General features: G+C 34.4%; 1 protein-coding gene across 2 annotated transcripts in view; it reads right to left on the bottom strand.

Annotated features, from left to right (window-relative positions):
* LOC102542828 (N-deacetylase and N-sulfotransferase 3) overlaps positions 1-16,763 on the bottom strand; it is a 147,317-nt gene that overhangs the window by 77,621 nt on the left and 52,933 nt on the right. For both annotated transcript variants that reach the window (XM_015247698.3, XM_072938327.1), the window contains exons 3-4: positions 13,509-13,596; positions 5,434-5,588 (exon numbers count right to left, since the gene is read on the bottom strand). In XM_015247698.3, the coding sequence (XP_015103184.1) occupies positions 5,434-5,588; positions 13,509-13,596 (243 nt within the window). The remainder of the gene's footprint in view (positions 1-5,433; positions 5,589-13,508; positions 13,597-16,763) is intronic.

Consider the following 16,763-nt stretch of genomic DNA (forward strand, 5'->3'; position numbering starts at 1 on the left):
ATTTACAGCCAGTATGCCACGCCACTGATCAGTCAGACCTGTTGCCAACTGCAAAGCTGGAGCTGAATGCTGGAGACCTGAGCCAGGTCCCTTTAGTTGCTGAGTAGTTGGGAGGTTTGGGACATCCTGGGGGAGGGCCTGCGATCCAGGTGTGGGGAGGGGTAGTAGTGTTGACACTTTTCAATATTGTAGTAACTAGCATGGCCACACCAGTACTTTTAAGTTGAATGTTAACTCTGATAACATATTCTTTACTCTTCTCTTCTGTGTCTTATCTTCTCCAAGTTCCTTCAGCCATTCTCTTTGTGAAGTAATTATATACTTTACCATGTTGGTTATCCTGCTCTGAATAATGGCTAGTGTCTTTCTTAAACTGAGCTGTTTACATTACTCTATAAGTGATCTACCAGCTCAGAGCAGACTTTTTGCATTCTGATTTGAACTCTGTTTTTACTAGGACCATTAGAATTATATATACTTGTTTTCAATATCAATGAAATGAAAATCTAATGTCCTTTTTTAATAAAGTGCTTCACTGAAGTAAAAATGATAAAATTCATTCATTCTCTAGCTGGCAAGTGAACTAATTAAAAGATTATTATATATTCCTTAAGCCAGCAAGTCTTTCAATATATTTTAAATTACATTTTGATACTATAATCTTTATTTCCATTTTAGAAAAGTTAATGTGCTCACTAATCTAAATTGTTGCATAATTGACACTAGACATTTCAGCTAATGTAAATTAGCAGGTTCTGCTGAACTTGGAAAAGAAGGGGGAAAAGGACACTATTTGAAAGAATAATAATAGTGTAATCAAAATTACAATCCTGGGCAAGATTTTATGTTTTCAGGATCAGGACCATCATTCCATCACTACTAATTTTAATAGTATTGTCTGTAACAGTGTTAAGTATCACTGATATTGGCAGTGAATTCAATGATAAAATTTTCTACTAATTGTTTTATCACTAAGAATTAAACTACCATAATTTACAGAAATTTTAAATCCAATTCTTCAATTGAGAGTATATATATTGATGATTTTTTTGAGGTTTAAATGTAATAAATTGTTTTATTTTTCTAATGGAATTCTGTCCAATTTTAAAGCTGTACAATAGATATTTCAAACTGTATTTTAGATCAATAATGTTACAATTGATCTTTGCCTCAGGAATGGTACCTTTCCAGAAAATCCCCTGTTGAAATTTAATTTTAATACCTGAAATAGCCCATATTTGATAACTAAAAATATTTTATAATCGACCTCTAAAACTGTATTTCCTGATAGTTTTAATCATCAAATGCAAGTTTGCTTAAAGGATTTGCTTGACCTTCCACAATAAGCAATTAGACAGAGCTTTCAAAGCTAAATTAAAATGAACATCAAATCCCCTTGTGAGACAGAAATGTCCACATTGTGCTAAAGGATAATAGATCAGATGTGCTTGCTAAAACTCAATGAAAATAACACGTGTTTGGCTGTAGATGGTGATAGGACCCAACCAGAGATGTTTTTTTAACATCATAGTCTCAGATTCTCTTAGTTGGAAAAGTACTTTAAATGTCCTTTAACTCAATCACTCATTTGAATACTGAATTTTATACATGGCCTCCAGTTTAGTTGTTTGAACACTCAGTTGCTTCTTAAATTTTTTATTTTATTCTTTTCAGTGGAGCTTCTGGGGATTGAATGCAGGACTTAGTGCATGCTAAGCGTGTGTTCTACTACTGAGCTATACCCACTCCTACCCTGCAGTTGCTTCTTTGTATTTTCTCTCAGGACCTTCACTGGTAAACATTCATGCTTATTTTAAAATTTAGAGCCTCTAAGCTGCTGAAAAAAAGCATAATGTGGCCCAATTTAGAAATGCAATATTAGCACAGGTCAAGCTTTTGTTTGTTCTATCTAATAAGTTGACAGTTAAGGCAGAATCTCCTCCAAGATAGTTTCTTTGAATTAAAGTAGACTCTATATCTATATATAACAAATGATATTCAGACTTGTGGAAAGCTCCTCAGATTTAGTTGTTTGTCTCCTTTACCAACATTTTAGGAACTCTGCCTACTTAGGGAACCTATTGGAACCTAAGGGAGAATTTGCCCTATGAGTTTCCCCTCTAGTTATCATTTCCCATGTGTTTAGCAGAACTACCAGTTATTCCCTTAGATTACCAGGCAAAAGAGAAATCTAGACTTATATCTGTGAATTAGTTTGGGAAGTTAATGAGGAAGTGTGGAGATCACAATTTTTGCAGTTTTAGAAAACCAGAATTTCTGGTTTCAAATTCTACTACTAGTGAGCTTCATAATCATTAATGTCACTGTATTTCTCTGACTTTTCAGTTTACTTCTCTATAGTGTGAGAGTAAATATTCCTGCAATTAAGGGTTGTTGTAAGGATTAAAGGAAATAATACAGAATATATAAACAACTAAAATTAAACTCTTGAACTCTTCTTACTACATCTTTAAATTTAGCAGCTTTGTGACCCTAATGTCTTGATGGGAAGTGAGAGTTAACACATATTTTTAAAATGTGTAAAATTGATTAACCAAATGTCATTCCAATACAAAATAAGCTTCTATACTTGAGGACCTTTTTCCCCCTTACCTATCACTGTAAATACCTCAGGAACCAAGACAAAAACTGTAGATGGTAGTTTTATGATACTGAATATAATGATAATAAAAACAACAGCTGTTATCTACTGCATGTTTGTTGTGTACTAATCACTCCTCCCAAATGCTCTTTTTCTCTTCCTTGTTGTTATGGCTGGGGAGGGACTGTTCTTGGATTCAGTCTCTTCATATGTGTCCTCTCCTGACAAAAAAGCTAACTGATCCTGTATTTGATTAAACTTTTATGAATGTTCTCTTCTGCTTCAAGGACCATAATTTGGGTTGTCAACCTGAAACTAGGAATGACACTTTTGAGAAATGTCCTCTGCTTGGCACTTGAGGTTAAGGATGACCAAATTTCAATTTTGAATTATTCTTTCAATTCATGATGCCTTTTAGTTGAGAATTCTAAAAAAATATGGACAACTGTGCATGTCTGTTCTTACTGTATGTACTTTCAAGTATTTATGCTTGTTTTAAGTATAACCATAATATTGGCATGCAGATGATTCATTCACCCAAGTCAGAATAGAACACCATTATTCTAGATCATGTTCTATTTTCAAGGGGTTATAATAGTGAATGTCACATCTTTTCATCAAATGTACCTTGATAAACTTTTTAAAAGGCTACCAAAATAATAACAATAAACATAAAAACTTCCCTCCTCACTTGTCAGTTTATATTTTACTGTTACCTTCTTTCACTTTATGTATTTTCTTCTTTTACAAATTCCTTTCTTTTTCCACAGATTTAAAAAGAAACTACAATTTTCTTCTCCACACCCTCTCTTGCTGATTAATATTGCTAATATCAGCAGTCTTTTAGACTTCTGAAGATGATAGAATTGATGTTTGCTGCATTGAGAGGATTTTTAGTGCTCTCTATTACAAATTGTGGCAATGTTTACCCACTTTTATTTGCCATTTACTACTCCTGTTTATATTTTGGTGGAAAAAATTGTAGCTCTCCATCTCACAGGAGTTTGCAAATACTGTCAAAACATTTTCACAATATCAGCATGGAGGGTACCATTTTTGCTTTCTTGACAAAATATCAATGCATGACAAAGGTACATTTGAAGCTACCTATTTTGGAGAGTAGACTGAAGTTGAAAGACAAGCATTGGCTCCCGATGCTACCCGTAAAGTATCTTGTCTTCTATAGCCTCAAGAAAAAAACTCCAATACATTTTATAAATTCTAACCTTTTCTTGTATAAATTTGAGTTAGATACCATGTGGATCAACTATTCAAACATCTTAGGGTTTTAGAAGTTTATGTAGAACACATAACATGACAAGTGGACATAAGTACTTTCTTAAATTCTGATTAGCCAAAGAACTAATAGTTACATGGCTGTATTTCTCTCAAAGAAAGATCCATGAGTCTCATGATATTTGCTCTTTTTCTCATGAGACCCTGCTTTCTACACTGGCTAGAGTAATCTCAGCTCTATTACGTCGAGTTTGTCTTAAATCACAGGAATAACTCTATCCATTGCTTGAATCTTTCATATTTTACTGGTTGGCCAGCCAAGAGAGATGTTAACACTTTCATATGTTTGTGTGCCCATTAGAATAATTTATAGAAACAAAAACCACCCTACCTACCTATAGATGTGCCTTATTGGCTTGTTTATCACTGTATACCATCTCTGCTCATTACAAGCACATTTTCTCATGTACTGTACTTATTAGAACTTGTACAAGTAAGTGTTACATCTGGAAAACTGGTGTTTTCACTAAGCCTCATTTCACTCCAGATTCTCTCTTGATACCTAACTCTTTTTTTCTTTTGGCTTTAAATCTTTTTATTTATTTATTTTTATAAAAACTTTTTCTTTATTGAAGTGTAGTTGATTTACAATGTTAATTTCAGCTGTACAGCAGAGCAATTCAGTTATACATATACATATATATATTTTCAGGTTCTTTTCCATTATGTTACTACAAGAAATTGAATATAGTTCAATTTCTATACAGTAGGTTCTTGTCACTTATCTATTTTGTATATAGTAATGTGTATCCATCCAAACTCTTAATTTATCCCTCCCCAGCTATTTCCCCTTTGTTAACCATAATTTGCTTTTTATGTCCATGACTCTATTTTTGGTTTGTAAATAAGATTTATATATATATATTTAGATTTCACATATAAGTGACAATTGTCTTTCTCTGACTTACTTCACTTAATATGATAATCTCTAGGTCCATTCATGTTGCTGCAAATGGCATTATTTCATTCTTTTTTCTGGCTGAGTAATATTCCTGTGTGTGTGTGTGTGTGTGTGTGTGTGTGTGTGTGTGTGTGTGTGTGTGTGTATCCAGTCATCTGTTGATGGACATTTAGGTTGTTTCCATGTCTTGGCTACTGTAAGTAGTGCTGCTGTGAACCCTCTGAACTGTGGGTTTGATGTCTATATGGTTTGGCACTAGGTCAAGGAATATCTCATTTTATTGGAGAATTGTTTTATGTTGGTATTTTGCTTTTGCAGTGCAGCAGGAAGATCCTTCTGGACAGGAGCCATGTTTTATGAGCTCTGACCACAATGTCATGTAACTAAATCTTATGAGTGTCTGGTGAAGTTCCTCTTAAATGAGACCCCTCTAAGCATTAAGTACCTGGTACAAACTCTTAAGTCACATACTGAAAGGGGGCATTACCAAGTTGTTCTAATGGTCACATAGAAAAATCTGCTTAAAAAGTGCCAATATGCCAAAAACCTCTAAGACATTCTCAACATAAAAAGCCAGTCATTTCTATAGTCAGTTTACATTAGTTCATTGTAATGTTCAAAGTAAGTTACTTACTAAGGCAAATTTTTTGTTGAGAATCATCTGCTCCACCAAAGATGACTCATTATGGAAGAGGTGGGGCTGCATGTGGCTCCACATGTGTGGAAACCACCAGAACTCATCCACAGATCCCAACAGACGGTCATCCCCTTCATCTTCCTCTTCAGTTCCTTGGGTTGGGGCGGAAGAGGGGGAAGATTATTCAGTTAATTTCAGTTACACTGATTGTCTGTTTATCTGTCTATATATCTGTTATATATCCATCCACCCATCCATCCAATTATATATTTAGAAGTTACCATTTATATTATCTTCAATACATATAATTGAACATGAAATGTAACAAAGGAAAATAACATGCCTCGAGGAACAACCAGAGAGTGTGATACAGTTCTTTTAAAAGTTTTTAAACATGAGATATGGCTGTAAAATCACTGCAAGACGGACGTACAGAACCATTCCCAAGGATGTTAGAACTTTTAACCTTTAGCATCTTTGTGTAATTTGTAGTTTGGAGAGAATAGGGGCTGAGCAGGGAATGCAATCAAGGGGATGTGAGTGAGGAGATGTACAGCAGAGCCCCAACAGTAAATCGTTCTGATGGGTTGTGACACAACAGTCTCAACAAAATAATTCCATAATTTATCTGGTTTACTCCTTAAGTCTGAGATGCAGCTGCTCAGTCATATTTAGAGAAAACTAAGGCACAAAAAGTAGAAAAGGGGGAAATGGAGGAACTGTTATTGGGAAAACTAGAGAAAACTGAAGGGAAGAAAGAAGAAAGGATGACAGTGATGAAAAGAAGCTGAAAAGTAGTGAAGTCAGAGTGAAACCATCCAAGCTGCTCCTTGGTGGTACTCCTGCTCCTCATGCTCATCCTTTCTGTCAAGTTCTTGGAAGCAGACTTTCCACCAAGAAACTTCTATTTCCCTGAAAGTCAAAGCTTTGTTGTTGTTCTTCTGGTTTTTCAAACATGGGCTTGTTTTATTTCCTCCAGTCTCCCTGACCTGCAGTTTAGTTGAGTGTGGGAAGTCACACAGCTCTCTTAACTTGCCTGCAAGGGTAGGAGTTTCTTTTTGTACTTCCTCAGGCACAGTTTGCTAAAGCATGAAATCAGAGCAGTGTAAGGTACCTGTCTTGGCATAGCATAAGATGATTATTAATCATCACAAAATTAGGCAGCTGCACTTGAATTTCAGCCACAACACTGAATCTAATAAGGTCCTAGAACAGTGGATTCTTCACATGATGTCTGATTTGGGTGGAGAAATGCTCTCTCCTGTTTTCAATAGTAGTTCTGATGTGACTGGTTTTAATAGGACCCTACAGGCTAAAGATGGAGGATGGGCTGCTGCCCTGGCCCAGCCACCTGAGCCCAGTGCTTGTTACCACTGTTCTCTCATTTAATTTTTCCAAGAGAAGGAAGGCAGAGCCTACTGGCAGGAAAAGAATCAGATCTGATGATTTATTGGGCAATAAAGGAGATTTACCAAGGATAAAGTTGTAGTATGAGGCTGCTTGTCTGTTCTAATTTATGCAGGAGGGACAAGATTATATAGAATGAGTGGAATAATAATCCTTCAACAAGGACCGTCTTCAATGTTTAGGTACTCTGCTGATATGAAGGAATTTTTTTTCTCTCTCTCTCTAAAGAGCATCTTTAAATCTAATCTGTTTTATTTCCCTTAATTTTTTCCTCTTCATCATACACTCCTGTTACCATAGTATAGTTGAATAAGTATAGCCTTTGGAGTCAGATTTTTTAGGTTATTTATAGTTTCCAACACATTTGAGTTGTGTGATTGTGGGCAAGTCACATAACCCCTTTAATGTTGGTATTCATGCAGGCAAAAATATGGATAGCAGTACCTATTTTATTCTTTCTGGGAGCAAGTGTCTGCACAGTCCTGTCACACACTGGGTAATCTAAAATGCCTATTTATTTATTTATACTTTTTTCTTGAAGTATAGTCAGTTACAGTGTGTTAATTTCTGGGGTACAGCATAATGTTTCAGTGATATATAGACATACATTTATTTGTTTTCATATTCTTTTTCATTATACATTACTACAAGATATTGAATATAGTTCCATCTGCTATACAGAAGAAACTTGTTGTTTATCCATTTTATATATAGTAGTTAGTATCTGCAAATCATGAACTCCCAGTTTATCCCTTCCCAGTCCCCTCCCCCCGGTAACCATAGTTTGTTTTCTATGTCTGTGAGTCTGTTTCTGTTTTGTAAATAAGTTCATTTGTGTCTTTTTTTTTTTAAGATTCCATATATAAGTGATATCATATGGTATTTTTCTTTCTCTTTCTGGCTTTCTTCACTTAGAATAACGATCTCCAGCTCCATCCATGTTACTGCAAATGGCGCTATTTTATTCTTTTTATGGCTGAGTAGTATTCCATTGTATAAATATACCAAACTTCTCTATCCAGTCATCTGTCAATAGACATTTAGGTTGTTTCCATGTCTTGGCTATTGTAAATAGTGCTTAAAATGCCCATTTTTTTCCCTCCTATATTTCCTGTTCCTGTTTGTCTTGTGTCTCTTATGTGTCTCCTTTTGTGTGTGTGTTTAGCTGTAATACTGCATGGGGTGGAGGTGGGTCTCCCCTGAATGTTATGTGGCAGAGAGGACACTGTATTTAAGAAGTTAAGAACTGATCAAGCTATTGTATTAACTAATTGCTCTGATTAATGAGTCACCAACATCAAGCATTCTTGGGGCTTCTGAGTAACTATCTTATAGCTCAGGGAAGCCTTCTAGAGAGACTGCAAAGGAATAGCAGATGGAATTAGGGGTTTAGAATCTCTGATGACTCCAATCATGGCAAAGTCTTGGGTCCTGTTAGCTTTTAGGTAATAAATAAGGCAGCCCTGGTAGAGAAACACTGGCGACATGTGACTGGTGATGCCTTAATACTTTTTTTATTTTTATTTTTTGACATAGGTATGACATTTGGATTCCCTACAATTAAACATCTCAGTTTACGTATACTCCTCTTGCTTAATATTTTGTATGTCCTCAGGACAGCATATTAATTAAAATTACAGTCAGTTACCTGTTGAAACTTTACTTTTCTGTACTGAAAACAGCATATGTCTCTTGGGGTTTCCCAGTAAACAGTTCATTTCTGATTTCCACATCCCTTGGGTAAAGTGAGGTGAGATTTCCTTGTTTATGAAAAGTCACCCCTCCTACCACCTTTAATCTCTATTTCTTGTCCTCTATAATTCCTATCTTTCCCTGCATCCTTGTTACCTCTGTTCATTTTTCTAGTTGGCCTTCATCCAAAGCTTAATTATCAGAACATTGCAACAGATTTCAGAGTTCTTTGGAACGAAAGCTCAGGCATTTGTTGTCCTTCCCTGAATATTATGGTGAAATCTGATATTAAAATATTCATACATTTTAATCATGCAGCAGTTAGACAAACGACGTCTGCCCTCTGACAGATTTATGTAAATTCATAGTAGGCATAATTGTACGCCTGTCCTTTTTTCTTTATTACTCTTTCTTATCTGATTTCCTTTAATCCTACTTTGGGGATGTTTTATATCAGAATTAATTATATTGAGAACAAGTGTCTATTGCTTATTACTTTAAACCTTATGATAAAAAGTAGCTGAAACAGTTGTTCATGGTTGGATTGTCCTGGCCTCTTGCCACTCCTTACACCCCCACTTTCCCTATTTCAGTCAGAACTGGAGAAGGAGAAATGAACTTGGAGTCAAATTCCACAATTTTAACGGTCATTTCTTAAGTTGTTACAAAACTATACTGAACTCTTATGATTATTAAAAATTATTTTATTATGTATCTATTTAAATAACTTATGTCTCTTCAGTATTTTATTTGTAGTATTTCCTATTCTGATATTATATTAAAAACACCATCATTGACTGAGACTGTGCTAAGTGCTTTTTAGGATCATCTTATTTAATTCTCACTCCAACCCTAGGAGCTAAGGACCTTGCTAACTCCATTTTACAGATAAGGAAATTGTTATTGGGAGAGGTAAAGTAATTTGTTCCACATCACTGGGAATGATGGGATAAATCCTGAATTCAGAGCCTAAATTCTAACCTAGATAACACATCTCCAGGGCCCTTAACTATCATTCATGAACCAAACATGGAGTGTAAAAATAAGATTAGGATTTACTAATTCATGTAACATTGCTCTTCACATTGTTAATGAATTCTACGATTATAATTAGAATTTACAAATACTATTGGTCCTCAGTGATTTGGGAAAATATACAAACCTAAAGAACTTCCCCTAAAGGTAAGGGGAAGTAACCTTTGCCATTCAGCTTCCTTAATCAAGGATTGACAACTGAACAACAAAAATCCATTTTTTTTTCTAATGCATAAGAATTAGACTCTGACTGACCTAAAGTTAAGACTGTTTTTTTAACACTTAACTAGCTATATGAACTTGTGCCCCTCTAAGTTTATGGGTTCTTATCTAGAAAACAAGGTAGCATATTCCTTAACTCCTAGGATTTGATGAAAAGGTACATGAAAAGTGCTTAGTTAAGTACCTAGAATATGGTGTTGCTCACTAAAAGGGAACTAGGGAACTGTAATTTTTATTCCACTATATCTTTATTTCTCACAACATGCACAACTCCTTCAAAAACTAAAATAAATCAAACAAGATGAAACTCTCTCCTGAAATAAAGTCTACTATTTTGACACTGCTGTTTTTCTCCTTTTCAAGACTGAATAAAATAAAATTTTTACTAGAAAACAGAATTACTCATGTAGAAAGAAAGACAATGTAATTCAATTAAACTTTACAATATCTAATTTTTGAAGGATTCAGAATATTAATTTTTATATCTGTTCCCATTGAAAACTGATCTGACTGGTTTTAGACAACCCTGGTCAAATTTCTGTGGGAGTTTTCCTACTGTATACAGATAACAAAATTCTTTCAAGCCTTAGCCTGTGTTCTACTTTCCCAGGCTTACAGAGAGGATGTTCTTACTATGAGTTGTGGAAAGTACTCACAGCAAATAAGGAAAGAGGACAAGTCTTTGAGAAACAAGAATGAAGGAGAGCAATTGGCTAGAGTCATTCTTTAGCATTCAGTACTGGGCAAAACCTGAGTTATTAGGAGTGTTTTCTTATATTTCTATCATGTTTGGTAAAGAAAGTGTTAAATTATTCTTAATATTTAGAGTGATTTTCTTTCACAGCACAACATGGTCAAATTCTATTCTCTAACTGTATTCCATATACATACTAATAGTTCAAATAAAGGTGACTTTATTTTCACTGAATCATTTTTTCATTCATTCCCTTTCTTCAACAGACAGTTTTACTTGCTGGTGTGACAGCAGTAAAGCCTTTGTGGAGTGTTCGTTTTAGCGAGGGAAGAAAGACAACAGATAATTTAAAAATAAAATGCATTCAGTATCCATTCACAATAGAACACTTCAGCCATCTAGAAATAGAAGGGAGCTTCCTTAAGCTAATAAAGAATATCTATAAATTAGTCTATTGAAAGAATTTCCCTAAGAACAGGAGCAAAACTACTGAAGTATTTCCCCTGAGGTCAGGAACAAGATATGAGTGTCACTATTACCATCTTTATTTAATATTTACTGCAGACTGAAGCTTGTGCAATAGGCAAGAAAAGAAACAAAACTCATAAAGCTCAGAAAGGAAGAAATAAAATTTTTACTCTTCAAAAATTATGTGATTGAATGGGTAGAAAATCCAAAAGAATCTATAAACTATAGAATTAATAAATGAATGTAGCAAGGTTGCTATATACAAGATCAACAGACAAAATCAATTGTTTTTTGCATACTTGACAGAGAAATGGAAAATAAAAATTTAAAAAATACACCATTTACTATTGCATCATAAAACCTGCCAAGGAGTAAATATAAAAACAATAAAGTTTTATCAAGTGTAATTAAAGAGGACCTATATATGTTAGGAATATGATATTAGAAATATGATAGGAACACTCAATGTTTAGGATACTAATTCTCCCCCAAATTAATTAATAATTTAATATAATCTCAATAAAAATAGTAGCAAGTTAATTTGTAGATACTGATAAACTGATTTTAAAATTTATATAAAAATTCAGATGGCCAAGAATTGCCAAGGCAATCTTGAAGAAGATGAACAAACTTGGGGGTTAGCAGATACTACAATGGCAGATATTCACATTAAAGTTATAGTAAACAATACAGTATAATGACACAAATAGATCCAAAGGAAAGGAGAGTCCAGAAACAGACCTTGTGGTATGCAAAGATGTCTTTAAACAGACACAAAAAAGGAAAAAAAAGATAAAGTGGACTATACTGAAATTATTTTTGTTAAGCAAAAAGTACCAGTAGGGGTGTAAAAAGACAAGCCACACATAAGGAAGAAGCATTAGCAACACATATAACTGACAGAGGGCTCATTAAGAATTGTATATATAAAACAGATAAACAGGTTTATACTGTATAGCACAGGGAAATATATTCAATATCTTATAGTAGCTCATGGTGACAAAGAATATGAAAATGAATATATGTACATTCATGTATGACTGAAGAATTGTGCTGTACACCAGAAATTGACACAACATTGTAAACTGCTTATAACTCAATAAAAAAAAGAAAAAAAACCTCAAATGAAAAAGAATATATAAAGAATTTCTACAAATCAATTTAAAAAAACACCCAGGTATTTCCAAAAAGAGGATATCCAAAAGGTCAATAAATATATTAAAAGAAGCTCAATTTCACTACTCATCGGTGAAATGTGCATTGAAACCATAAGATAATATCTCTACATGGCCACCAGAAAGGCTAAAATTAAAGACAAACAATATCAAATGCTGGTGAGAATGGAGAGCAACAGAAAAACTCATATACTGTTGGAAATATAAATTGGTACAAGCACTTTGAAAAACGGTCATTTTCTTCTAAAAGCTGATTATAAGCATCCCATGTAACTTGCAGTTCTACTCCTGGCTGATAATGAACAGAAAAGAATTCTTATGGCCTCTGTAGGACAGATGCAAAAATGTTCTTAACGCAACCATTCAAAAAAAGCCGGAGACTGGAAACAACCCAAACATCTACATTGTAAAGTAATGGAATAAAGAAATTTTGGTAAATTCAAACAATGGACTACTTTAAAGTAGTAAAAACGAAAAAATTACTACTATACATAATAATATCTGTGAAACTAAAATAACATTGACCAAAACAAGCTGTACACAGAAGAGTCCATGGAATATGATTCCTTTTACATATCTCTCAAAGCCAGGCAAGCTAATTTATGATATTAGAAGTCAGGATAGTGGTTTTCTTTGAGGGAAGCTAGTGACTATAAGGCAGCATAAGGGAGAGGGTAGGTGAGATTCTGGTAGTAGTGTCTTTTTTTTAAAGTCTTATGTTTTTGTTGAAGTGTGGTCAGTTTACAATGTTAGTTTCAGGTGTACAGCAAAGTGATTCAGTTATACATATACATAGATACGTATATATATTTTCAGTTTATTTTCCATTACGGCTTATTACAAGAAACTGAATATAGTTCCCTGAGCTATACATTAGGTCCTTGATTTTTAATCTGTTTTATATATAGTAATGTGTATCTGTTAATCCCAAAGTTCTAATCTGTCCCTCCCCTCCTTTTCCCCCTGGTAACCACAGTTTGTTTTCTATGTCTGCGAGTCTATTTCTGGTTTGTAAATAAAATTTGTATCTTTTTAAAAAAATTCCACTTAAAAGTGATATCATTTGATTCTTTTTCTTGATCTGCATGCTGGATACGCAGCTTTCGCTATATTTATTACTTATGCACTTTTATATATACAAATTATAGTTCAATAGAAAAGAAAGGTCATTAGAATGTAACATGGTGAATAAACTTTCAAACTATGAACATTTTGTGAAGGTTAAAAAGTAATAGGTTAAATGAAACTGAATAATATGAAGAAAATAAAATAGGAGAGAGTCACAGGGAACATAGGAAGGTGTGAAGAGGAGGGGTCACGATTTTAAAGAGAGTGGTCAGAGAGGCCTTAATGAGGACAGTTAAGCTCCTTTTTCTTACCTGTATGGTAAAATTTCCCTGAAAATCCCAGGTTGAACGTAAAATTTGTGATTTGTGCACGTAAAAGATTCTGAGTATCAAGCAGGGCCTGAAATACATAATTTAAAAAAAAATGTATCAAGTAGAGAATGGCATTGAGAAGATATCTTCCTTCAGCATTCAAAAAGTAAAACTACTCCTTTATACTTGAGAGAATTCAATGATGGAAAGTAGTTTCCTTACCACTTTATAGCTAGAGAGATGCTTTTGAGGTTACATAAACCCATACATATATTTATCCTTTAGCTTGCAATAAATCAGCAAAGAGTGTCAGCTAGAAAAAGGAAGTTAGGTAAAAAGTTTATTCCTCATGTATCAAAGGAACTAGTACCTAGTACATAAAATACGTCTCCTTTTACCCCCCTCAGGGACATAGTTCACCATCTGCTAAAAGAGGGAAACTCTAAGGGGAACTATGCAAGAACATATGTTGAAAGAAACAGATTGTTATTTTTCAGATACATCTCTTGTCTTCAAAATCCAACACTTTTCAATCTTTAAGTCTTAGATCTCCCAAAGATAGTGACTTTTCTTCAAGAATGGATATCGTGGTAAAGTAAATCTCTAATTTGCTCTTTCATTGAAAAACAGAGAGACAAACAGGACCCCTTACTTCCAAGAGTATTTTGAATCAGAGTTTTACTTGTTATATCCCATAAAGTATTTATCATGCTATGAGTATTTAATGGATTTTTTTTCCCTTTCTTCTCCTTTTTTTCTTTCTCATTCATATTTAAATTCCCATTCTTATATTCCTTCTCTCTCTGCCCTGCCCCCAAGTCCCTGCCCCAGACCATGGTAGTTATCCACCCCAACGAGGCAGAAAGTTAACACTGAATGGTAGATGGGTAAAGGCTCTTAGTCACCACTTCTTTTACACATGAAGAAACTAAGGAGAAATGACTTGCTCATTTTTACAGATAAATTCATGGTAGATCCTAGGTTAAGGATATAGATCACCTGATTCCAAATTAGAGACTCTTTTTTTTTTCCCTCTACTACACCAAATCTTTCCCCTCCTCTCCACAGTACGCTGGCTGGGTCCACAACAAAACCTTTTCTTAATAGTGTAGCAACACCTGGAAGTCCTGCCTCGTCATGTTCATTCATGGTCTCAATCTTTTTGGGGGGATAAACAGATAGATATTTTATTCAGAGACCATGCCATGATTGTATGCTTTCTCTGTGAATGCAAGTGATTCTCCTTGTGTAAAAGCAGAGGAAGAGAACTTTTGAATCTCAAATTTAAATTCATGTGACAAATGGTAAGTTTTGAAATTTAAGTATCTAAGTCTTCTTTTTCTATCCTTACTCTGTTTACATGAACAACTTCCTTTCATTTCACAACTGAACCATGTGATATGTGGGACCTGAGGGCACTCATATATGGAAGGCAGGCCTGTTTGTGGATTTCCACACCTAACTATAGAAGCAAAAGGGTTAAACTGATGGCAGTGTCACTGGGGACCAGTTAGATCCCATCCTCACAAGGGCTAGGTACAGTTTGGGCAGGGGAAAGAGAATTTGGCTAGCTGAGGAGTGACAAAGTGAGGAACGGGACACACAACCTTGGTGTCAGGAGGTGTGGGGAGGGGTGCTGCCTTGGTGTAAGGGCTGAGCTTTTCTCTTTCTCTCCTTATGGAAGGAAAATCAGATAAGGGATCAGAAGGTATGGATTTAAATGCCAGCTCTGGGACTTAACAGTGCACTCACTAAGGCTTGGACTCAGATTGTCTCAGCTGGAATTCTAGATCTGTTCTTATTCAGCACTATGTATGTTATCAAATTTTCCAAGCCTCAGATTCATCGTATATAAAGTGGGAATCATAATAATTACCTCAAAACACTGTTGTGAAGATTAAGTGAGATAATTCATTTGTGCTCTTGGCATAGTGACTAGTATATGATACGTGTTCAACAATTATTAGCTGCCACTCCTCTATAATTGCTGCTGCTACTATTACTAATATTAATATGGTTGTTGTTATTGTTAGTGATAGATAATAAAATGTTACCTCTCTGAACTTTCCCTTCAGTTATTAAAAGTGAAGACAATTATCTAACTCATGGAATTGTGATGAGGAATGAATATAAAAGAGGTAATATATGCAGGAGTGCTTGATAAGCTCTAACAAAATGGCATAAAATATTAGGTATTGACATTATAATTACCAGCAATATATTATATATACATGTATATGTATATAATTATAATTATGTACATATTACTGATAATTGTATCTGTATCTATATAGTATGCATCTCTCATTTACTTCTTTCTTTGCTGAAATATAGTTGGTGTACAATATTATGTTAGTTTCAGGAGTACAACATAGTGATTCAGTATTTAAACACACTATAAAATGATCAGCACCCTAAGTCCAGAAACCATTTGTCCCATATAAAGTTATTACAGTATTGTTGACCACATTCCTTATGCTATACATTACATCCCTCTGACTTATTTATTTTATAACCAGAAGTTTGTACCTCTTAATCTCATTCACATATTTCACTCATTCCCTACCTCATCCCTGCCGTCTGGCAACCACGCATTTGTTTTTTGTATCTATGAGTCTTGTTTTCATTTTTCTTTTTTAGATTCCATATATAAGTGAAATCATATGATATTTATCTTTCTCTGTCTGGTTTATTTCACTTAGCATAATACCCTCTTGATCCGTCCATGTTTTCACATGGGAAGATTTCATTCTTTTTTATGACTAATATTCCATTGCATATATATATACCACATCTTCTTTATCCATTCATCCATCAATGGACCTTCCATATCTCAGCTACAATTGTATAATGCTACAATAAACACAGCAGTGCAGTTTTCAAGTTAGTGTTTTTGTTTTCTTTGAGTAAATACCTAGAAGTGAAATTGCTGGGTCACATGGAAGTTCTGTTTTGAATTTTTTGAGGAAACTTCATACTGTTTTCCATAGTGGTTGCACTAATTTACATTCCCATCAACAATACCTGAGGGTTCCCTTTTCTCCACATCCTTGCCAGCACTTGTTAGTTCTTGTCATTTTGATGATAGCCATTCTAACAGGTGTGAAGTGATATCTTATTTTGGTTTGGTTTTGTATTTTCATGATAGGTTAGTGATGCTGGACATCTTTTCATGTGTCTTTGGTCATCTGTATATCATCTTTTGAAAAATGTCTATTCAGGTCCTCTGCCCATTTTTAAGTGGATTGTTTTTGG

This window comes from Vicugna pacos, chromosome 2, assembly GCF_048564905.1.
Source record: "Vicugna pacos chromosome 2, VicPac4, whole genome shotgun sequence".
NCBI lineage: Eukaryota > Metazoa > Chordata > Mammalia > Artiodactyla > Camelidae > Vicugna > Vicugna pacos.